This window comes from Phascolarctos cinereus, unplaced genomic scaffold (genome assembly GCF_003287225.1).
Source record: "Phascolarctos cinereus isolate Bilbo 61053 unplaced genomic scaffold, phaCin_HiC Scaffold_5;HRSCAF=322, whole genome shotgun sequence".
NCBI lineage: Eukaryota > Metazoa > Chordata > Mammalia > Diprotodontia > Phascolarctidae > Phascolarctos > Phascolarctos cinereus.
The window spans coordinates 345145982-345167558 of record NW_027555958.1 but is presented as its reverse complement, the minus strand read 5'-3'; the positions used below and the strand labels follow the sequence as shown (position 1 = coordinate 345167558).

Genomic DNA, 21577 nt, shown 5'->3' with positions numbered 1-21577 from the left:
CTGAGAGGTTAATGGTATTATGAGAGTAAACCATCCTGAACCCTTGTTGGATAGGCATTGGGGAGGGGAATGGGAAAAGAGATGATTGTGAGGTTTACGGGATGGGAAGGAAGGTTCTCTAGTTAAAATAAAGTCCAGTACTTCAGGAAGAAGTTGGAATTTTAGCTGTACTGTGCACTGGGACCTTGTTATTCAGATCTGCCTCCTGTAAACAGCATGAAGATAAATAGAGGTTTCCTCTATTTCCCAACAGTCAGGCCTGATCAAGGGCCAGGCCAAAATGGTCATCTTCAAAAAGGCAATTTTTGGTAGGCTTCTCTTTTCCAGCATTCCCCAACCACGATCATAATTTAAAAGTTTCAATACGAGAAGGCATTTTCATTAACTTCCAAGTCAATTAATAAATATTCATTAAGCACCTACTATAATGCCAGCCACTGTCCTAAACGCTGGGAACACAAAGGTCAAAGAGGTCATAAAAGCATCTTTTTGCTTAAGAGGATAATACAAAGAAAAAAGTCATTGATAAAATCGAGTAATAAAAGCAACGAACTGAACAAATTTCCTGAATCACTGGCACTACTTACAGTGCTCCACTTCTAGTTAAAACATGACTCTCTCCTCTCCCTTCCCTTCTCCAAATCTATTTCTTCCAACTCCCACAATTCCTAGGGCTACTCCAGGCGCAAATTAGAGGAGGGATGGGGAAAAGGCCATTAAACCCGCCCTCTCTTTTAATTGGTCAATAAGAATTAGTCCCGTCTCACGGGCCCGGGACGGGGTTCCGTATTGGGTGAGAAGAAGAAACGAGGCGGAGTGGGCGGGGTAAGACTGCCGGTGGGGAGGCGTGGTCCAAGTTCCTAGAAATCGTCCCGTAGCGCGCAGGAACCATGTACCGTTCACTCCGGATCCTCCTCCTGCCTAGCAGGCTCTTGCAGCCCTCTCCTCTGGGCCCCGCGTGCGCCGCCTGCGCAGTGCAGCGGCCTCCGATCGCCGTTCGAATGGTGAGGGTCGTCTGCTGCTTTTCTGCTCCCGCTGCCGTCCCCGGGGTTAGCCCGCAGTGACCTTCAGCCTCTTCCCCGATCCATGGGCTGAGCCGAGTCGGGCCGGGTTAGGCCAGGTCGGAGTCCTGAAGTTGGGGCTACGAGCTAGGGGAGAAAGTTAGGTTGCTGTTTGCGTGCCCTTTTCACGACCAGGGTTGGAGGCTGTGGGGTCGTTTTTTCTGACACCTTCCGGTCCATGGTCAGAGAGGCCTTAGGAGCGGGGAGTGTGTGCGCATGCGCTGCAGTTTAAGGCCCGCTTCTTCCCCTGCTAGTAGGGCGCGTTTGTGCACACAGAGACCCTCGCTTTGCTCTGTCCTTCCTAATTTCTTAACCTGTAAAATGGGGACAGTAATAGTAATGATAATAGCACCTCCCTCCCAAAGGTGTTGGAGAATCAAATGAGATAATATTTGTAAAGTGCTTTGCAGTCCTATGTAAATGCAAACCATTTACATTATTATTTATTTTAGACTTATTGCTAGGCTCTTGGGGTGTTGCCCATTCTTGCATACATCCCTATCCTTCTCCCTGAAAAACCTGAGATTTTGTTTGAATGGTGCACAACAAAATGTGGTAGTGCTTAGGGTTCTGGTTTCTACAGTCCAGGGTTGCTTAAGTGACCTACCAGAAAGTGTCTTTTCAAGACTTGGACCTGGGAGCTTAAGGGGTGGATCTGACTGCCAAGGAGAGTCAGAGCTCCTGGGTTGCAGCGTGGCCCTTTAGGGAACAAGTGTGTGATGATATTATAATTATTTGGTGCCCTCTATTTTTCTGATGCAACAGAGGAGTCAAAGAACCCCCAAAAACCAACTAAGGGCTTCATCACACCTATGCTGTGACCTAGGTTTAAAGCCCAGGGTATGTAGAATAAAAGTATTTTGTGACCCAGAGCACTGGACTTGGAGTTCACATATGGCCTCATATACTCATTCACTGTGTGATTCTGAGCAAGTCACAACCTCTGTGCCTTGGTTTCCTCATCTGCAAAATAGGTGTAATAATATCACTCAACTCCCAAGGTTGTTGTGAAACTCAATTGAGGTAATATTTGCAAAGTGCTTTGCAGACCTTAAAGTGCTACATAAATACTAGCTCCTATCCTGACCTTCACAGTATTACTGACTTTAAAGGAACTTGGTTATAATAATTTTGACTGCTTGAAAGAACTAGTTGTAATTCATAGCGGTAATGTCATGATAGTGTTGTTTTGATATATAAGATCATGTAAAACGTTTTGTAGTTGTAAAGTTTCATATAACTGTAAAAGCTGTTATTACTGGGAAGAAAATTCAATGGAAGAGGAGTTTAAAAGTTCCAAGTCTAAGCAATAGCTACTACTGATTTGTTTCAATGAGTCCTTTTCATTTTTTTTAGTTTCTTCATTTATAATTTAAAATATTGACAATATAGCCTTAACAGAAGAAAATATTTATCAAAAGAATGTTGAGATTGTATGCAGTCTCAGTTGTATATAAGAAATTTTATGTTATTTGCTCCCTGAGAGCCAGGACTAGACTGTCTTTTGCCTTTCTTTGTATCCCCAACATTTACTTAGCACAGTGCCTGGAACATAGAGGCATAAGTGCTTGTTGACCGACCGACTCTAACATCATCTATGTCTTCTGGGATGTTTCATTAAAGAAGTTATGTGTGGTAACCAGAAAAAAGACTGTGGAGTCTGAATGCAGATGGAAGCATACTATTTGTTCTCCTTTTCTTTTGTTTTGTTTTGTTTCTTCTTTCTCATGGTTTCTCCCATTGGTTCTAATTCTTTACAACGTGATTAATGTTAAAATATGTTTAATATGAACATATATGTAGAGCCTATATCAGATTGCATGTGATCTTGGAGAAGGGGAGAAATTTAGAACTCAGAATTTTGTGGAAGTAAATATAAAATAAATAAATAAAAATTTTTAAAAAGTATGTGTGAGAAACTGTTGAAATTGCTTTTTACTCTGTGACTTGGTGGCATCATTTGAGATAGAATGCACTGGGCTACTTTTTCTGGTTCATATTCTAAAGAGTCTCACTTCTCACTAATTTTCAACCCCATTGCATTTATGGGTCAGACTTAAAGCTAGATCTCTACTTGGAGATCAATCATCTAGTTTAACCCTCTTTTTTTATAGCTGAGGAAAGCTGAAACCCAGAGTTGTTGTAACTTGCCCAGTCACACAGGTAATAATTAGTAGAACCAATTTAAATTCAATCTCTGTGACTTAAGAATATTAAAGTCCATCTTGGCCCATTTCCTATTAGTTTTGAGTAGAACCAGGAGAGTGATTGCCTGGATAAGTAACTGAATTTGCCTTGCTAGGCACAGGCAAGGATTTAAGGGCTCCCCTATTCTCTGAGTGCGCTGTTATTAACTGACCTTAAATGAAGAAAGCTTGTTGCCTTTCTCCCTACTCTGTTATAAAGACTCTTACCTAGTTGGTAAACAACTTACTAGTTTAAAAGCAATAATGCCTGACCCACAGAAGTGTTACTTATGTTTTTTCCTGACTACTGCTTACAAGCTGTTCCCATAGCCTCTTAACCTTTCTGAACTCTTCATTAGTAAAATGAGGATAATACTTGAACTTTGTAAATTGTAAAGCATTATACAAGTGTTAAAGACGAATTATTACTAGGGTTCCCTATGTAGTGATTCATATTATCCAGATTTTTTTTGTGATTGCTTTTTTTTTAAGCATAAAGTCCACATCTAATAATTTTGCTAACACTGTTACTTGCTTTAAGGAGCATAGAACTTTTTAGAGCAGGAAAGGACCTTAGAAATTATCTAGTTGATGTCTTCCTTTATTACATTTTATATACCTAGGATTTTTATGAGCGTTCAAGTATTCAGAGAACATTAAATTTCCCCAATTTTGAATTTGGAAAATGTATGTGAATATGTTTATGTGTGTATGTGTTTGAATTGTGTCGTCTATCCAGATTCCATTTTGCATTAAAGTATGTGAATGCTGTTGAACCCCAAAATACTTAATTTAGACCAATATGAAATTATGTATAATAAAACAACATTAGACCAATGTTCCAGTCCAGCAGTTGTCAGACCTTTTGATCTCAGGACCCCTTTATACTTTTAAAAATTATTGAAGAGCCCAAAGGGCTTTTGCTTATATGGACTATATCTACTGATATTTACCATAATAGAAATTAAAACTGATCATTTAAAAAATTCATAAAAATAATAAACCCTTTATATGGTAACAATATATTTTTATGAAAAATAACTTTTTAAAACAAAAATGTAATGAGAAGACTGATATTTTACATATTTTTGCAAATTGCCTAGTGTAATATAAAACAGCTGGATTCTTATATCTACTTCTGCATTGCATCTGTTGTAACATGTTATTTTTTAAGAGTACTTTATTTTTTCTCAATTACGTGTCAAGGCAGTTTTTAGCATACATTTTTACAAGACTTTGAGTTCCAAATGTTTTTTTCTCTCTCTCTTTACCTATTCTTGAAATGTTAGACAATTTGATATAGGTTATGCATGTGCTATCATGTAAAACATTTCCATATTAGTCATAGTTGTGAAAGAAAAAACAGATCAAAAGTAAATCATGAAAAAGAATAAAATAAGTGAAAAATATGCTTCGATCTGCATTCGGAGTCTATCAGTTCATTATCTGGATGTGGATAGCATTTTCCATTGTGAGTCCTTTGTACTAGTCTTGGATGATTGTGTTGTTGAGAAGAGCTAAGTCATTCATAGTTGATCATCACATAGTGGTGTTGATGCTGTATACAGTGCTTTCTTGGTTCTGCTCATTGCAGTTTGCATCAGTTCATACAAGTCTTTGCAAGTTTTTTTGAAGTCTGCCTGCTCATCTGCTCACCATTTCTTATTGCACAATAGTATTCCATTACATTTGTATACCACAACTTGTTCATCCATTTTCCCAATTTATGGACATTCCCTCAATTTCCAGTATTTTGCCATCATGAAAAGGGCTGCTATAAATATTTGCACATTTAGGTACTTTTCTTTTTTTATAATCTCTTTGGGATACAGACCTAGTAGTGGTATTGCTGGATCAAAGGGTTTGCACAGTTTGGTTGCCCTTTAGGCATAGTTTCAAATTGCTCTCCAGAATGACTAGATCAGTTCACAACTCTACCAATAGCTCATTAATGTCCCAATTTTCCCACATTCTCTCCAACGTTTACATTTTCCTTTTTTATCATATTAGCCAATTTGATAGGTATGAGGTGGTACCTCAGATTAATTTTAATTCACATTTTTCTAATCAAAAGTGATTTAGAGCACTTCTTCATATGCTTATATATAGCTTTAATTTCTTCATCTGAAAGCTTCCTTTTCATATCCTTTGACCATTTACCAGTTGGGGAGTAACTTGTATTCTTATGAATCTGACTCAGTTCTCTATATATTTGAGAAATTAGACCTTTATCAGAGATACTTGCTGTAAAGATTGTTTTCCAGATTTCTGCTTTCCTTCTAATATTGGTTGCATTGGTTTTGTTTGTGCAAAAGCTTTTTAATTTAATAAAATCAAAATTATCTATTTTACATTTCGTAATGTTTTCTATATTTTGCTTGGTCATGAGTTCTTCCCTTCTCCATAGATCTGACAGGTAGACTCTTTCTTGCTCTTTTAATTTGCTTATGGTGTCACCCTTTATGTCTAAATCATGTACCCATTTTGACCTTATCTTGGTATATGGTGTGAGATGTTGGTCTGTACCTAGTTTGTGTCCCAGTGTACTCCTCTTTCTCATGCCTTAATTATTTTTATGTCATTCCCTCAAATTTGCCTTATACCTGTGCCCTCTGTCTATTTATATTCCTTCTAGCTGCACTATTAATGGTACATTTTTAAGAATTGTAAGTATCATCTTCTATGTAGGGATGTAAACAGTTTAGTTCTATTGAATCCCTTACATTTTCTTTTCCCTTTATAGGCTTCTCTTGGGTCTTATGTTGAAGGTCATATTTTTTGTTTAATTCTATTCTTGTCATGAAAACGTGAAATCCTTCTATTTCATTGAATTGTTGTTCAGCTGTTTTTCAGTCATGTCCAACTCTTCATGACCCTGCTTGGGGTTTCCTTGGCAAAGATATTGGAATGGTTTGCTATTTCATTCTCTAGCTTATTTTACAGATGAGGAAACTGAAGCAAGCAGGGTTAAGTGACTTGCCCAGGGTCACACATCTATTAAGTGTCTGAGACTGGATTTGAAGTCAGGTCTTCCTGACTCCAGGCCCAGGCCTTTACCTGCTGCTTCAGTGTAACTCATAAATTTTAAGGCCCTAGGAGCAAAATTATTTTTCTTATTAAAAGTTACTTTGATATGTCACTGAGTCACGTCATCAGATTTGTAAACATTATTTATAGATGTGTACGGTCAAGCCAGACATTGCACGTAGCTTTTTGAAATCTCCTGCTTAGAAGGGAAACTAGTATCATATCTAGATTCCAGATTTTTATTCTGTAATTGGAGTCAGAAAGGTGGCATAGTGGGTAGAGTGCTTGACTTGGAGTCAGGAAGATCTTAGTTCAAATCCTGCCTCAGATGCGTAATAGATGGGCGACCCTGGGCAAGTTACCTAATTGGCTTCAGCTTCAGACTTCATTTGTAAAGTGAGAATAATAATATTCTTTCTTTTCTTTTTAATGCATACACCTTACTCCTTTGGAATTTGTTTATACCCTTGCCTATTCTACCCTCCCTATTCCTCCACCCCCTTCCCTGCCTATTTACTTGTTGAGTTTAGTGTGTGTGTGTGTGTGTGTGTGTGTGTGTGTGTGTGTGTGTGTGTGTGTGTGTGTATTTTCAACCTCCTTTTATCCAGTTCAGATGAAAGTTGGATTTGTGGGATATCCACTTCTCCCACCCTTTCCTCTTCCTCGACATTTGAAAACTCCCAGCTCTATCCTTATTTTGGGACATGGTGATTTCTCTTCAGTTCTTTATTTCCTTCAAATAGGGGTAGTAATGGTACTTCCCTCTCAGGGATATATGACTACACTGTTCTTTAAATTCTGGGGAATTTTTCCTGTTTGGGTTTTTTTGAAAAAGACAAAGTAGAATGAGAGGCAGTTCTCTTCATAACGTTAATTGGTCAAAGCACAATTGATAGGCAGGCTGCTAAAAGAAAGAAGTTGACTTTTTTCTTTCCAGTGTGCCTATGCATCTTGTTCTTATTTTGACAAAAATATGTTTAATATGAACTTTAAAATATAAGAAATACTTCTGAAATTATTCACAAAATGGTAACCTGGGTGTAAGAGTGAACAAGACAGAATTTAAATGTAATTTCAAGCCTTTTCTGACTTGTAAAAGGGATGTCTTTACTCCTAACAGTTGATTTTATTATTTACAATATTGTCTTCTAACCCAAATATCTGATAATCTTTTTCCTCAGGCAAGCCAAGACTCATTTCGGATTGAATATGATACCTTCGGTGAACTCAAAGTCCCAAGTGAAAAGTATTATGGTGCCCAGACGGTGAGATCTACATTAAATTTTAAGATTGGAGGTGTAACAGAAAGGATGCCAGTGAGTAACTTTTGTTGGAAGATTATTATCATAATTTGAACTGAAAAGCTATTAGGATTGTTAAGATGATTAAGATCTGTTTCTCTCTATTTAAATAAAAGAAGTTAGAGCTTTCTAAAATTTAATGTCATGGGTTTTTTTATATATGCATAATGATGTCAAGAATTATACAATCTCAGAATTGAAAGGGACCTCTCAGAGCCTTAGAGATGGGAATGCATCACAGCATTGGGCCAGCCAGTGCAAAGGCACATCATCAGGAGATGGCATGTTGTATGCAGGGAGTCCCTGCCAGGGTGATACAAATAAAATGGAAAGTGAATGATTGAGATTAAGGTAAAATAAGACTGAGAAGATAGATGGGAGCCTGATTAAGTAAGTGTGTTATACTAGAGACAATAAAGAACCACTATAAAGACTTGAGTAAAGGAGTGATGGGGTTAAATCTGTGCTTTAGACATCTCAGTCTATTAGCTCTGTGGAGAATGTATTGTAAGAAAGAAACTTGAAGCCTGGGGACCATTTAGGAAGCTACAATAATATTATAAGGGGTAATGAATACTATGAAAAGCTTTCTGAAGTCCTGAACTTGGTTGGCAGCTCTGTGAGCGAATGGATGTGAACATGCCCTAGAGATAAAGTTGACAAGACTTTGCAGATGATTTCAGAAGTAAGAGAGGCAAAAGAATCAAAATGATTCATCTGTGAACATGTAGACAAATTATTGACTAATAATGTCAAAATCACTTCAGTACAAGGAGAAGGGCTGAAACATGGGAAGATACCACTTGCAGTTACAGTTGCACCAGTCTTTTGTAGCCATCCATCCGGGCCATCTTGCAAACCTCACTGGAAGGATGGTAGCATCCTTAACAGAAATAGGGAAATTGAGAGGAGGGATAGATTTAGGAGAAAGGATCAATTCTTTCTTTGGTATGTTGAGTTTAAAATGCACATGGGACATCATAGTGCTGTGGAAGGCGCACTGGGTCTGGACTTAGAGAAATTGGGCTGAAATCCTAGGTTTGCCACTTGTTATCTAGGTGACCTTGGAAACATAGCTTCTCTGGGCCCCAGTTTCCTGATCTGTAAAATAAGGAGTTGGACTAGATGACCTCCACGTTCCTTCCAGCTCTAAATCTATAGCCCTAGAAAAATACACCCACATGAAGATGTTAAGCAGAAACTTGGTAATGAGGGACTACTGCAGAATATAAAATTTAAACAGTGAATCACATTATAAATGAAACAGGAATGAAACAGGAAGACAAAGAAGTTGCAGCTGAATGGAAAGATCACTCACAGATGTTCTTTTGGACTATTCCAAAATAGTTTTGGGCAGTTCTGTTGAATGATGATGAAAACATACCACTGTAAGGACAATAATAGATTTGTTTTCAAATTTTCTATTTATTATTATTCTGTATTTTTGTCTTGGAATGATCTGATTTAATTCATCCTTAAACTAAGCTTCATGATAAGCATAAGTGACAAGACCACCATGAAGCTTGTATGAATGTCTCTTGCAGAGAATGAGAGGTTCAGAAATTCCATGTAGAACTAGACCGTGTCTTCCAAAAGCATGTCAATACATACATTAATATTCATTGTGTGATTTGATGATTTTAGGAGAAGTTAGTGAAAAATAGGTTGGAAGGTAAAGTTCATTGTTAAGAAAAAAAGAGAAACTAAAAGCTAGTAGACTATGTTACAGTAGCTTTGAGCCTTCATATAATGTATAACCCTCTTTTAGAACAGAAATGGAAAGCATTGGACAGAATGAACACCAAACACAACCACAAAAAGTGAAATTGACTCATGAAATTATTGATTCCAAATAATCATCTATTAACGTGTAGGCAAACCATTGACTTATTAAAGTAAATGTCAAGATCAGTTCAATGCAAGGAGAAACACTGAAACATGGGAGGGTACCGCTGTGCAATTACAGTTGCACCAATCCTTTGTAGCCATCCACCCAGGCCATCTTGCTATCTGCCCTGCTCCTCTCCTCTCATCTTTATACCTCTTTAGGCATAGTAATCAAATAAATCGTAGCATTGCTTCATGTAAGAGTGTGCTGATTGACCACCTATGGATTACCTCACTTCTGCTCTACCCCTACAGACCAAAACTCTTGGTCACAGATCCCCTAGGTATTCTGTCTCTTTTATTAGAATCTAAGTTCCTTGAGGGCAGGAAATGTGTTGCTTTTCTATATTTTGTCCCCAGCACTTAGTATAGTGCCTGGCACATAGGGAGCTCTTAATAAATGCTTTAAAATTTATTTATCCACCCTATTTAAAAAAAAAAAGCTTGGCACCGAAAAATGAGAAAGAAGTAAAGGAAAAGACATTGCCACTACTTATCACTATCTCCTACAGAAATTTAACTCATATAAAGTAATCACCACAATAGGGAGAATAAAACAGCTTACAAACCACCTCAGCTAGCAGAGTCTCCTTATCGAGAGAAGACATGTAGCAGCCAAGGGAACAGTAGTTTAGATTGCAGGTTCATTTGTAAAACATTATGAAAGGGGATCTTTAGATTACAGTTAATGCTGCCACAAAAAACAATACTCAAAGAACAATGAAGAAAAGAAATTAGTCTGTAGAGAGCTTAGTTTGAGGATGAGTTAGATCATTCCAAGACAAAAGTGGAGAATAATAATAAATAGAAAATTTGAAAACAAATCAATTATTGTCCTTATAGTGGTCTGTTTTCATCATTATGACAATAGAACTGCCCAAAACTATTTTGGAATCGTCCAAAAGTATTTAGCCTAATATCAAGGTCCTAAATAATGCTATATGATGTATTATTATTAATAATAATAATAATAGCTAGCATTTATATAGCACTTTAAGCTTGCAAAGTACTTTACAAATATTATCTAATTTGATCCTCACAGTAATCCCAGTAGGTAGGTGCTGTTTTTAGCTGCATTTCACAGATGAGGAAACTAAGCAGATGTGAGGAAATAGAAATGACATTTAGAAAAAATTATAAAGATCAGCTGGACTGCACAACTTATATCCTCAGTTAGCTAGCTAGAAGAGATGTCTCCTGGCAGCAGCAGATTTTTGAAAACATTTCAAGAGATTGATTTTCACCCTACTTGAAAAAAGGAATAAGTGGAAAGAATCAGATTTACACCACCCCACCCCATTGGGGAAAAAAACCCCAGTAATAAAGAAGATAATTTCTGTCCCATATATCTACTTTCTTATCTTAATAAAATCTTCATGAGAACGACTATGGACATATCAAGGATATCCTTGATGAACATGTGGAAAGAGAACAGTCAGACTTTCACAAACAGTTTTACATGGCAGATACATCTTAAGTCATACTATTTACTGAATGTTATAGAAGTTTACAAGCTCCTACTCTGTGCTATTTTTAATTTCCTTCAGAGGTATGAATAGAGGAAACTTAGTTCAAAGACCTTTTGACTATCATCATCAGATGAGATAGAAAAATACAAATATATTTGTGAGATGTTTGTCTCTGTAGCTGTCTTAAATGGAGGCCAAGTGGGAAAAGTATAAATGGTGATGTCATTCAGACGCTCTTATGGATGATACATTGATTGTACCAAGAACTAGAATAACACAGGACCTCAAAAAAATTAACTGCTGCTCGAACTTGGTCAGAGAATAAAGAAAGCCTATTGCATATACTATGACATGGAATTAGAAGTGCAGCCTGTTGAATTTGCTTATCAATACTTTTGTCTCAGATAGACACTGCAAACGGACACTGACTTGGACTCTGAACTGAATAAGAGAAAGAGAAGTGGGCTCTTGCATTTTGGACATTGTGCAGTTCTTTCCATTGTAGGATGCTTTTCAAAACAAACTTTATCTTTTAAATACCAGAATTTTCCTGGTAGTGATATGTGGAAACCAAGAGAGAGTATCCAGAAAGGGTTAAGGCCAATAGTATCAGAAGTTACCAAGAAGTCAAGAAAGATAAGGATGGAGAAAAGACCATAAAATTTAGAAATTCAGAAATTATTACCTTGGAAAGAGCCATTGTAGCGTAGAGGTAAAATCAAAAGCCGTCTTTTAGGCTGTTGAGAGGTGAGTAGGAGGTGAGGAAGTAGAGACAATAAGTGTAGATGGCTTTTTCAAGGATTCTACCTGTGAAAAGGGAGATGAGATACAGGATCATAGCTCAAGAAGATGGTAAGAAACACCGTGTTCAAGATCTAAGCTATGGGTCAATAGAGAAATACACAGTGGGCATAAAAAGCTGTAGCATAAAAAGTGGCATAGATTATGTCATGTGGGAAATGTGTGATCAGGAAATGAAGTGGGTCACATTATGAGAGAGGGGTGACAGATGGATAGCCAAAGTATTCACAAAATATTAAAAGATTTAATAGAAGGCCTCTAGTGTATTCAGTATGTTCTTTCTGGAGGATTTATGGGAGGACATAGATGAAAATCACCCAAGATGAGAAGGGGTAGATGAGTTGAGTTCTATACCATTGTGGGGATAACCACTTTGATAAAATCAGCTACTGAAGTGCCTGAGCAACTTTTAGGGGTGGGGAGACACATATATTAGATTCTTTTTAAAAAAAAAAGACAGTCATTTTGCATACTCTACAAATAAGCTCATTATTATGATCTGTCATTGGTTTATATCAACTATAATCTTTATCTTCTAAATATATTTGAAATTATCTTGATACTAATTTTATTACTGGCCTCAGTTTTAAACCTGTATAACCAATAAACGTAATGTGCATTTTGAGAAACACTCTAAATATAATTACAGATCCCAGTCATAAAAGCCTTTGGCATCTTCAAGCGGGCAGCTGCTGAAGTAAACCAGGATTATGGCCTTGATCAAAAGATTGCTGGTGCAATTATAAAGGCAGCAGATGAGGTAGGCGGTGCTAACTATGTTTCTTTTATATCATCAGACCTATACCAGATTGTGTTAATGATTTTTTTAAACTGCATAGATTGGGTGGAGATTAGGGGAAGGCCACCATGGAGCATTATTTTGTGAAGATAAATTTTTTTTAAAAACAGCATGACTTGTTTTCCTGGGTCAGGACATGGTTTTGCGGTTTCATTTCTGCTTTTTTTCTTTCCCAGTGGTAGTTTTCCCTGATGTTGTGGTTAAGCTTTTATTTTTTAGCCTCTAGACCTTCTTTCTTTAACTTTAAGATTTTAGTAACTATGAAAAAACTTACCTGGATTATGCTTTTAATAACAAATCATATTACATGATATTTTGCAAAAATGCTTTCCTCACAGCAGTAATTTAATGCCGTTGTTATCATCTCTTTTTACAGATGAGGAAACTGAGGTTCAGAGGGTTTTCTTAAATTGAATCAGAAAGGTTAAGTGATAGACCCAGTCACCTGGTTAGTAAGTGTTTTGATGGGGATTTGAATCCAGGGTTTTTTGTGGCTCCCGAGTTAAGTGTATTTTTCACTGATAATTTCTTTTCCCTTATATTTTCTTATCTAAAGAACTGATTGCTTTAAGTAATAAACTTTTCCAATTATATGCATTTTTTAAACTAGGAGGAGTATATAGTTAATGTTAAAAATATATGTGCACTCAAATTAACCTAAAGCATGGATACTGCCAGCTTCCAGCATAGGCAGCTGCCAAATGCTGGGCATCTGTTAGGTGACCCATGAGATGAAGAAATACCTATCCATGATTTACCATTCAAGTTACTAGTCCAGTGTTATGCTGACCCTAATTGATCTATCCGTTGGGTTTCAATCTAGCAGCTAAAAACAGATATACCTGTGCTGAAAAAATGAATCTCAGCCTTACAGGTAGGGTATCTCTTTCTTAATTGATTAAACCTTATAGATGCAGAAATGGTAGGGTTTTTTGCATGTGTGTGTGAATTTACTTGTTTCAGATTTGCAACATTGCAATAATTGTGCTATTTAGGAAAATTAGTGTTTATGTTTTAAAATATTTGTAGAGTACAGTGTTAATGCCTCTGTGGCCCTGATTCGCCTACAAATTCTCAACTTTTTTAAAAATTAATTTATTTTTAGCATTTTTTAAAAACTTTTGAGTTCTAAATTCTCCCACCACCCCTTTCCCCACCCACTGAAAATATATGCAGTGTGAAATCCATTATACATGCATAGTAGTCATGCAAAACATATTTACATATTAGCCACATTGCCAAAAAGTGGCAAGAAAAAAAAGTAGAAAAACAATCTGCTTCACTCTGCACTCACAGTCCATCACTTCTCTCTCTTGATGTTTATTCATCATGAGTTCTTTAGAATTGTTGTGGATCATTGTATTTGATCACGGTAGGTAAGTCTTTCACTGTTGATTATTCTTATAATATTGTTACTGTCACCTTCAAATTCTAAAATTAAATAAGGCAGACCATTTAGTCTGATCTATAGATAAACAAGAATCTCCTCTACTTCAGGTGGTTCCCATCCTTGACAAGAATGAAGGCTTCTTTTAAGGATATTTTTGAAAAATTGTGGGCCATGGTAGAAGTTAGTTTGTATTGGTATCTGATGACTGAGAATATGTATAACAGCAAAAAAATCACTAAATTTAGTTAATACTTTAAAATGCACCTGTATAATGACAACAGAGATCGCATTTGTAGTGTTCACTTTATAAAAAGAATGTTTGCTTATTTTTAGTTACCTGTGGAATATGTGGACCTTTTGTCATAACCCTGTAGGCCCTCGGGGTCTGCTGCTGATAAACTCAGAATCATTGCTCTGTGATTCTCAACAGAGGAAAGAAAGGCATTCCCTGCCATTCTACTCTTGTTCAACTTGATTTTTAATAATCTTTTTTCTTGTATTGAGTCAAGGTCTTCCTCTTTGCAACTCCTGTGCATTGCTCTTAGTTTTCCTTGTGTTCAAGCAGAGTAAGTCTGATACCCCTTCCATGACAGCCATTTGAGCTCTTGAAGACAGTTATGACCCAGCTAAGTCTCCTGTTCATATCCCTAGGTCATAGAATCATAGAACTTAAATCTTGAAGGGACTTCGGAGGTCTCTCATTTTGCAGATGAGGAAACTGAGGCCCAGAGTTATTAAATAACTTACTCAAAGGCCCACAGTAAAAGTAGCAGAGCCGAGATTCAAATCTAGATCCTCTGGGTCTAAATCTAGCCCCCTTTCTACTGTGCTATCTTGCTTCCATTCTTCAGCTTCTCCTCATATTGCATAGTCTCCAGGGCCCTCAGCATCTTTCTTTGGAAACAGATGTCAGTCCTTTCTAAAATGCAGCACCTAGTTCTGAAAATAATACTCCAGATGTTGTCTGGCCCAGAAAGAATAAAGTTGACTTATCAACTCCCTCCTTTTGGACACTATGCTTCTCTTAATGCAGCCTAAGATTGTGTTACCTTTTTGGATTGGCACATTTCACAGTTTACTTATTTTGAACTTTCATACCAAGGAAAATCTCAGGTCATTTTAGTTTATCAGCATTTAACATATATGTTATATGACATAAAGTTACACTGAGGAAGGGAAAAGGGAAGGAGCATAGGTAGCAGTTGAGAAAAAAGATAAGCTTACTTATAATAAATAAGAAAGTATTATAAATAGTAGTTAGCCTCAGAATGAAAAATAGTTAAAATATTTGGCATTTAATTTTGTTTTTAAAATTAATCTTTTTTTTTTTTTTAACTTTTTACAGGTAATAGATGGCAAGTTAAATGACCATTTTCCTCTTGTGGTATGGCAGACTGGATCTGGAACCCAAACAAATATGAATGTCAATGAAGTTATTAGCAATAGAGCAATTGAAATATTAGGAGGAAAACTGGGGAGCAAGGATCCTGTGCATCCTAACGATCATGTCAATAAAAGCCAGGTTAGTATATAGTTTCAACCTTTTTCCATTATTATAAGGTGAAAGGAATAGCACGTATTCTTTGTAAAGCAAAAATTAAGCCTCTTTAAAAACAAAGTAAGTTATATTACCCATTTCTTTTAATAAGAAGACTTCTCATTAGGTATCTTTTTTTGAAACAATAGTCTTGGTTGTATTTTTCTCAGATTTCCTAGAAATTATTTTGTGGAGGGGATGATGCATTTTTACATACAAATTCAACGTCTTGAAGATGTTCTTCACGCAATGAAAGTTAGATTAATCTTTTAAATCAGAGGCAGACAAAGTGATAGAGTTAGCCTTGGGAACCCTGGAAGATCTGGGTTCGGGTTATGCCTTTGATCCTGGGTTGCTGTGTGATTCTGTGAATCACTTAGTATTCTTTGCTGTTGCACGAAAACGTGCCAACTTCCATTGGAAGAGGGAGTTCCCTGTGTCAGTGAAATCATAGATCCAGTCTCTATTCCTTTTAAATTATCATTTAAGCAGTTCCTATTTTCAAATTCCTTACTTTATAGAACTTTACAAAGGAAGCTGTTGTTTTTCATTTAGAACAGACATAAAATTTAGAAAGGGATGTGGGAGAGGGGGAGAGAGGATAGAAGGAAGGTATAACACTGTCCCTCTTCTCCATTCCCTTTCCATTTCAATATTTTCTCTCTTTCTTCCTCTAGAGTTATTTAGTTTGATGGGCTAGGAAACTACTATTTTAGGTAAATTGAGTATACTTTAGGGGCAGAACATGTTTTCCAAAGCACATGTTTTGTTTTGTAAATTTTGAAATTTTAAACTTAAATACAAAATAAGAAAAAAAAGAAACAAATGTTAGAACTGAAATAATGCAAAATAAGAAAAGCATTGTCATGTGCACAGCAGAAGATGAGAGAGGATTCAAAATATACAGCAATAAATTTCAATTTCAAGAAAGTCTATATAATAAATCTCCGTGTTGTGTTGAGGGCTGTCCATCTTTTCTTTGCTTCCTTGTAAGTTTTCTTTTGTTCTCTCTGCTGTGTACTTTTTACTTTGTTCTTTTCCTCCTTCCCTCCCCCCACATGCATTTTTTTATGTTTATGTATTATTATCACTAATATAAAATTGGTAAAATATTTAATGAGATTTTAAAATAGAATACCAGTTAAAATGGAGAATTTATAAAATGGCAAAAAGGCATTTGTACACTCACCCTCATCCATACATATATGTTAAGCAGCACAACTTTGTTTGGATCAAAAAAGGCAGACCTGTTAAAGTTTAAATATATGTACACACGTTTTCCTTTTCTTGGCTTCTGTTGGTAATGTACCAGTACAAGAGGTTATAATATAGGTTGGGAAGATTTTCTAAAAGTCAGCACTTAGAAACTACCACTTTAGTGAAGAATATGTTGGAATTAGCATATCTCTTGTTGAAGGAGCAGGGCACATCAAATTGCAAAGTCAGCTCTTCCTTTATCTCAGTTTTGCTTTGGGTGGGTATGGAGATGTCTTTTTTTTCCCTTTAAAAATTACTTCCCTAGTGTTGTGATTTTTAATATTCTTTGGATACTTATAGGATTTTAAAAGAAGCCTTTAAATTAAACATCAAAGCTCTAATTTTTAAAATTTAAGATTTGTATTTAGTACTTTTAAAATAGAATTAATACATAGAGACATCAATTACTCTTTGTTTCTTTGGTACTGTCTGTTAAATACTTCAGTGTGAACCTATCTCAGATCTTTCCGTTTTAGACTTGATTCTAGAATGAGCAGGTAAATCTGAAGCAGTTGAATTAGATTGAAACTTAAAAGAAACAGAAAGAATCACGTGACCCAAGAAGTTGATAGCTAGCGAGTGGTACAATGGAAGGAACAACACATCAGATTATTCCTTCTGTGCTAGTCTCCCACTATTGGCAGATGGTCAGTTAAACGTGAATAAATTTTTGGGTGGGCTTAGATTCGTGTAGTGATACATTGCATTTCCTCAGTAACTCAATACTTCAGGTATTTTTTTTCTCTACTTCTGATTTTAACTTTTTTTTTTTCAACAGAGCTCAAATGACAGTTTCCCCACAGCAATGCATATTGCTGCTGCAACAGAAGTCCACGAAGTATTATTACCTGGACTGCAGAAACTTCATGATGCTTTAGATGCCAAGTCCAAAGAGTTTTCCCAAATAATTAAAATTGGACGTACTCATACACAGGATGCTGTTCCGCTTACTCTTGGGCAGGTAAGAAATCATCAACAACAAAAAAATGTCTTCTTTAAGAAGATTTGTAAATGCATCACACTGCTAAATTATTTTGTGACACTTAGTTATCACTGTATTTAAGTTAACACTGTTTCAGAGGCTTTATATAGCGATTTATACAATTCATTAGCGAAGAGTTCTGCTTTTGCATTTATAGTCATTAAGAAGTTCTTAGATATTAAACCATTTGCTACTTGAGACATTTCCATGATCTCTTCCTTCACTGAATAGGTTAAAAATAAGCATATATTTTGTTTTGTTTATTTTAGCTCCGTCTTACTTTGTATACTATTCTGTCCACATGTGGAAGGATAAGCACTTTCCAATTTGCTAGGTTATTTTCATATATCTACAAATATTTACTGGATGTGAGGGATATGAAAGTATAAAGCATGAGCTTCTAAGCTTAAAGATAATTTAGAGGTTAGAATCCTAGTTTGGATGGGCAAAATACTTAACCTCTTTGCCTGCCATATTTCCTCATCTGTAAAATGAAAAGTCTTCACAAGATGATCTAAGATGTCTTCCTGTTTTGTGTTCCATGATTCTGTGATTCAAAATCACTGCTCTCAAAGGCTTATAATAATTTGAGAGAGAATTAAATATGCATGTGTGTGTGTGTGTATTTACACACACACATATACACATTTTACCATATAGTCATATATGTCAGATGAAAAACTGGCATTATAAACTACCTATTAGAAGTTCAGAGGATGAAAGGAACAGGAAGGAAAGGAGTTAATTATGGAAGTTTCTTAAAGTACTTCTTTCTCACCATCTAAATGGTGCTCAGCAATAGTATATGAGAGAGAGAGAGAGGTTTCTAAGGCCTTATTTCAGTGCCTAATCATGGCATGGGGCCTGGCAAACAGTGCTCACTTAATAAATGCTTGTGGACTGACTAAAATTACCCTGAATTCTCAGAGGCTGCACCAGCAGAATGGAAGCGCTGGTAGGTCCTACCTACTTTCTGGAAAGATTTTGAATGTGGGTAGGTTTGTTTCCCTAGGACTGGCTTAGCTAACTTCATGGAGGCTCATTATTTGAAGGCTGGCCATTAGGTGATGGATTTTTAACTGCAGTAGCTTGTAAAGATAATTTCCTAAGATACATAAGGGTTATAATCTACATTGTTAGAGGATATACCCATACCAACGAAATTATGGCTCCTTGAAGTTTTGAAGTTATCTTTAATTTCATGAAGTTGAGATCCAATTCGAGTGGCTTGCGAACAACATGTTTTTCTTTTGTGTGTCAGATATTGAAAATGCTTACATTAAATACTACTACTCCATTAGGCTATTATTCATCGTCATCCATGTTTAGAGATCGTACACTACTGTCTTCTGTGCTGGAATTCTTTACATCAACAGTTTCTATAGATGATTGCTCTTATAATACCATCTGTATTTTTTTTTAAATGCTGTATATATTATTACTACAAAAAAAAAGTGAAATTGGCAGATATGTACCAGAGATGAGAGAATTAAAGTGGCTACCATCATTACCATACAGATCTGGGACTTCATCACCCAATCTTGTCATATTTTATATGTCAGTTATAGTACTGACTGAGTATTCCTTCTTGTCCGTATTTGTTTGAAGATAGAAATATTTGAAAGGAATATGATGGAGGTAACTTTTAGTAGGTAGAGAAAAAGATTGCAAATTTGGACTGTTTTTCCTCTAATACCAATTTGTGGTGTTGGCCTAGTTATTAAGCCTCTCTTTCAATATAAAAATGTGCCAAGACTCACCAGTTAATTTTTGCTCTAATATATTCAATAAATTGTCTCAGGCTGTGTGTCCATACTCTCCCTTCTCACCTCTAATTCTTAGAATCCATAATTTTTTTTTTAAGGCAATTGGGGTTAAGTGTTTTGCCCAGGGTCACACAGCTAGTAAGTGTCAAGTGTTTGATCTAAGGCCAGATTTGAACTCAGGTCCTCCTGACTTCAGGGCCTTTGCTCTATCCACTGCTCCACCTAACTGCCCCTATGAAGTTCCATTATATGTTTTGGTTTGGGGTTTTGGGTATTGGAGTTGTTTTGGTTTTTTTTGGGTGAGGCAGTTGTAGTTAAGTGATTTGCCCAGAGTCACACAGCTAGTAAGTGCGATGTCTGAGGCCAGATTTTAACTCGGTCCTTTGACTCCAGGGCTGGTGCTCTATCCACCGCACCACCTAGCTGCCCCATAATTTCTTTAAAGCTCAATTCAAGGCTACTTCAAATATAAGGCCTTTCCTGATTTCTCTAATCTCCCTCTACCGCAACTGCTAGTGCCACCCTCTTTCCCCAAATTACTTACAAGAAAGTATAATCTCCTTGAGATCAAGGATTTTAATTTACCCCCTGTGTCTAGCAGAGCACCTGACACATTGTAAATGCCTAAATGCTGGTTTCTTATTGATTGATTTGTTTAACCTAATAGATTTGAATTAAAAATTAAAATGAAATTTTGTAGATATAAAGAAAAAGATTGTGATTTCATGGAAAGAGCATTGGATTTACAATTAGTTGACCTTAGTTTGTTTTCAGTGCCTCAGTTTCCTAACCTGTAAAATGAATGGGTTGAAATAGATGATTTCTAAAATTTCTTCATGTTCAAAATCATGTAAACTATTAAATTATCCATTTTGTTTTTAGTTTCCTATGTCAAGTTTATTTATGTTCTCTATTCTTTGGACTCTGAAACCTTTTATAATTTTAGCAGTGAATTTGTTCAGCAGTATAAGAATTCTTGCACTTCCACTCTTCCTCATTTAAAAAAAAAATCTTTACTGATCAAAGTAACTGGAATAGCCTAACTAAGATATGGCCAGATAAATTCTGTAAAGTTTGTTTGAAAGCCAAGTCTATATGTGTAATGCTATTAGGGTGGACTGCAGAAAAGATTTAATATTTATCTTATGTTATTTTCACTTTGATTTCTCTATCTTCAAAGGAATTTAGTGCTTATGTTCAACAAGTGAAGTATGGAATGGCAAGAATCAAAGCAGCCTTGCCGGGAGTATATGAGTTAGCTGCTGGAGGCACTGCGGTTGGTACAGGACTAAACACCAGAATTGGCTTTGCAGAAAAGGTGGCTGCAAAGGTGGCCACCCTTACAGGTGAGGGGATGAATGTGGGAGTGAACATTGGCTTATGTTGTGCCAGTCTGGGTGGTGGTTGCTTTTGCTTAATGTGTTATGTTATTAGCATCAATGTTTTTTTTTCTTGACTGCTTCCTAATTTCAAGTTGTAATAAATGTATTAAGGACATATGTTAGCCACTTCAGAAGATATTAATGAGAATCCTCTTCATTTTAAATCTTCTTTTTATGAGTACTTAGAAAATTTAATTAACATGTACTTGTGAAAACTATATTAACTCTATTATAATAGTTATTCAGTTGTATTTCCCATAAGGATTTTTTTTTCTCCAAGCTTCAAAGGAGAGCAGGATGATAGGGGAACTTGGAATTCCACTTGTGTTGTAAATGTGGTGTTTTCGATGCTAGTTAGTAATTGCTTAGTTTCTTCTCTATTTTCTCATCTCATATCTTAAATTTCCTTTACAGTGTTAATTTTACACTGTGAATTAATTTATGCTTCAAAATTCTATATGTTCTTTTTTTGCTAGTTACTATACAGTCCTGTGAGAAGCATTAAAATCAAAGCCAATCTCATAAATAAAAGGAATAAATGATAGTCATGTGATATATTTTTAGGAGTATAGAAGAATCTGCTTTACAGATAATATTTTCCCCTAGAGGCCTTCCTAAGCTTGTCCTTTACTCAGTAGCAGTCTCCAGAGAAACTTTTTTTTTTTAAATGCAAGTAATATTTGGTGGGTTGGGGAAGTATGGAGCATGATAGGTCACTCATGAACCATTATT

The 21577-nt window shown here is 36.1% G+C and overlaps 1 protein-coding gene across 1 annotated transcript in view; it reads left to right on the top strand.

The window, feature by feature from the left end:
* The first annotated feature begins 847 nt into the window (after positions 1-847).
* FH (fumarate hydratase) overlaps positions 848-21577 on the top strand; it is a 31409-nt gene continuing 10679 nt past the window's right edge. The window contains exons 1-6 of the mRNA XM_020982053.2: positions 848-1004; positions 7456-7590; positions 12382-12492; positions 15267-15443; positions 17494-17676; positions 20644-20809. Of these exons, the coding sequence (XP_020837712.1) occupies positions 891-1004; positions 7456-7590; positions 12382-12492; positions 15267-15443; positions 17494-17676; positions 20644-20809 (886 nt within the window). The 5' untranslated portion in view covers positions 848-890. The remainder of the gene's footprint in view (positions 1005-7455; positions 7591-12381; positions 12493-15266; positions 15444-17493; positions 17677-20643; positions 20810-21577) is intronic.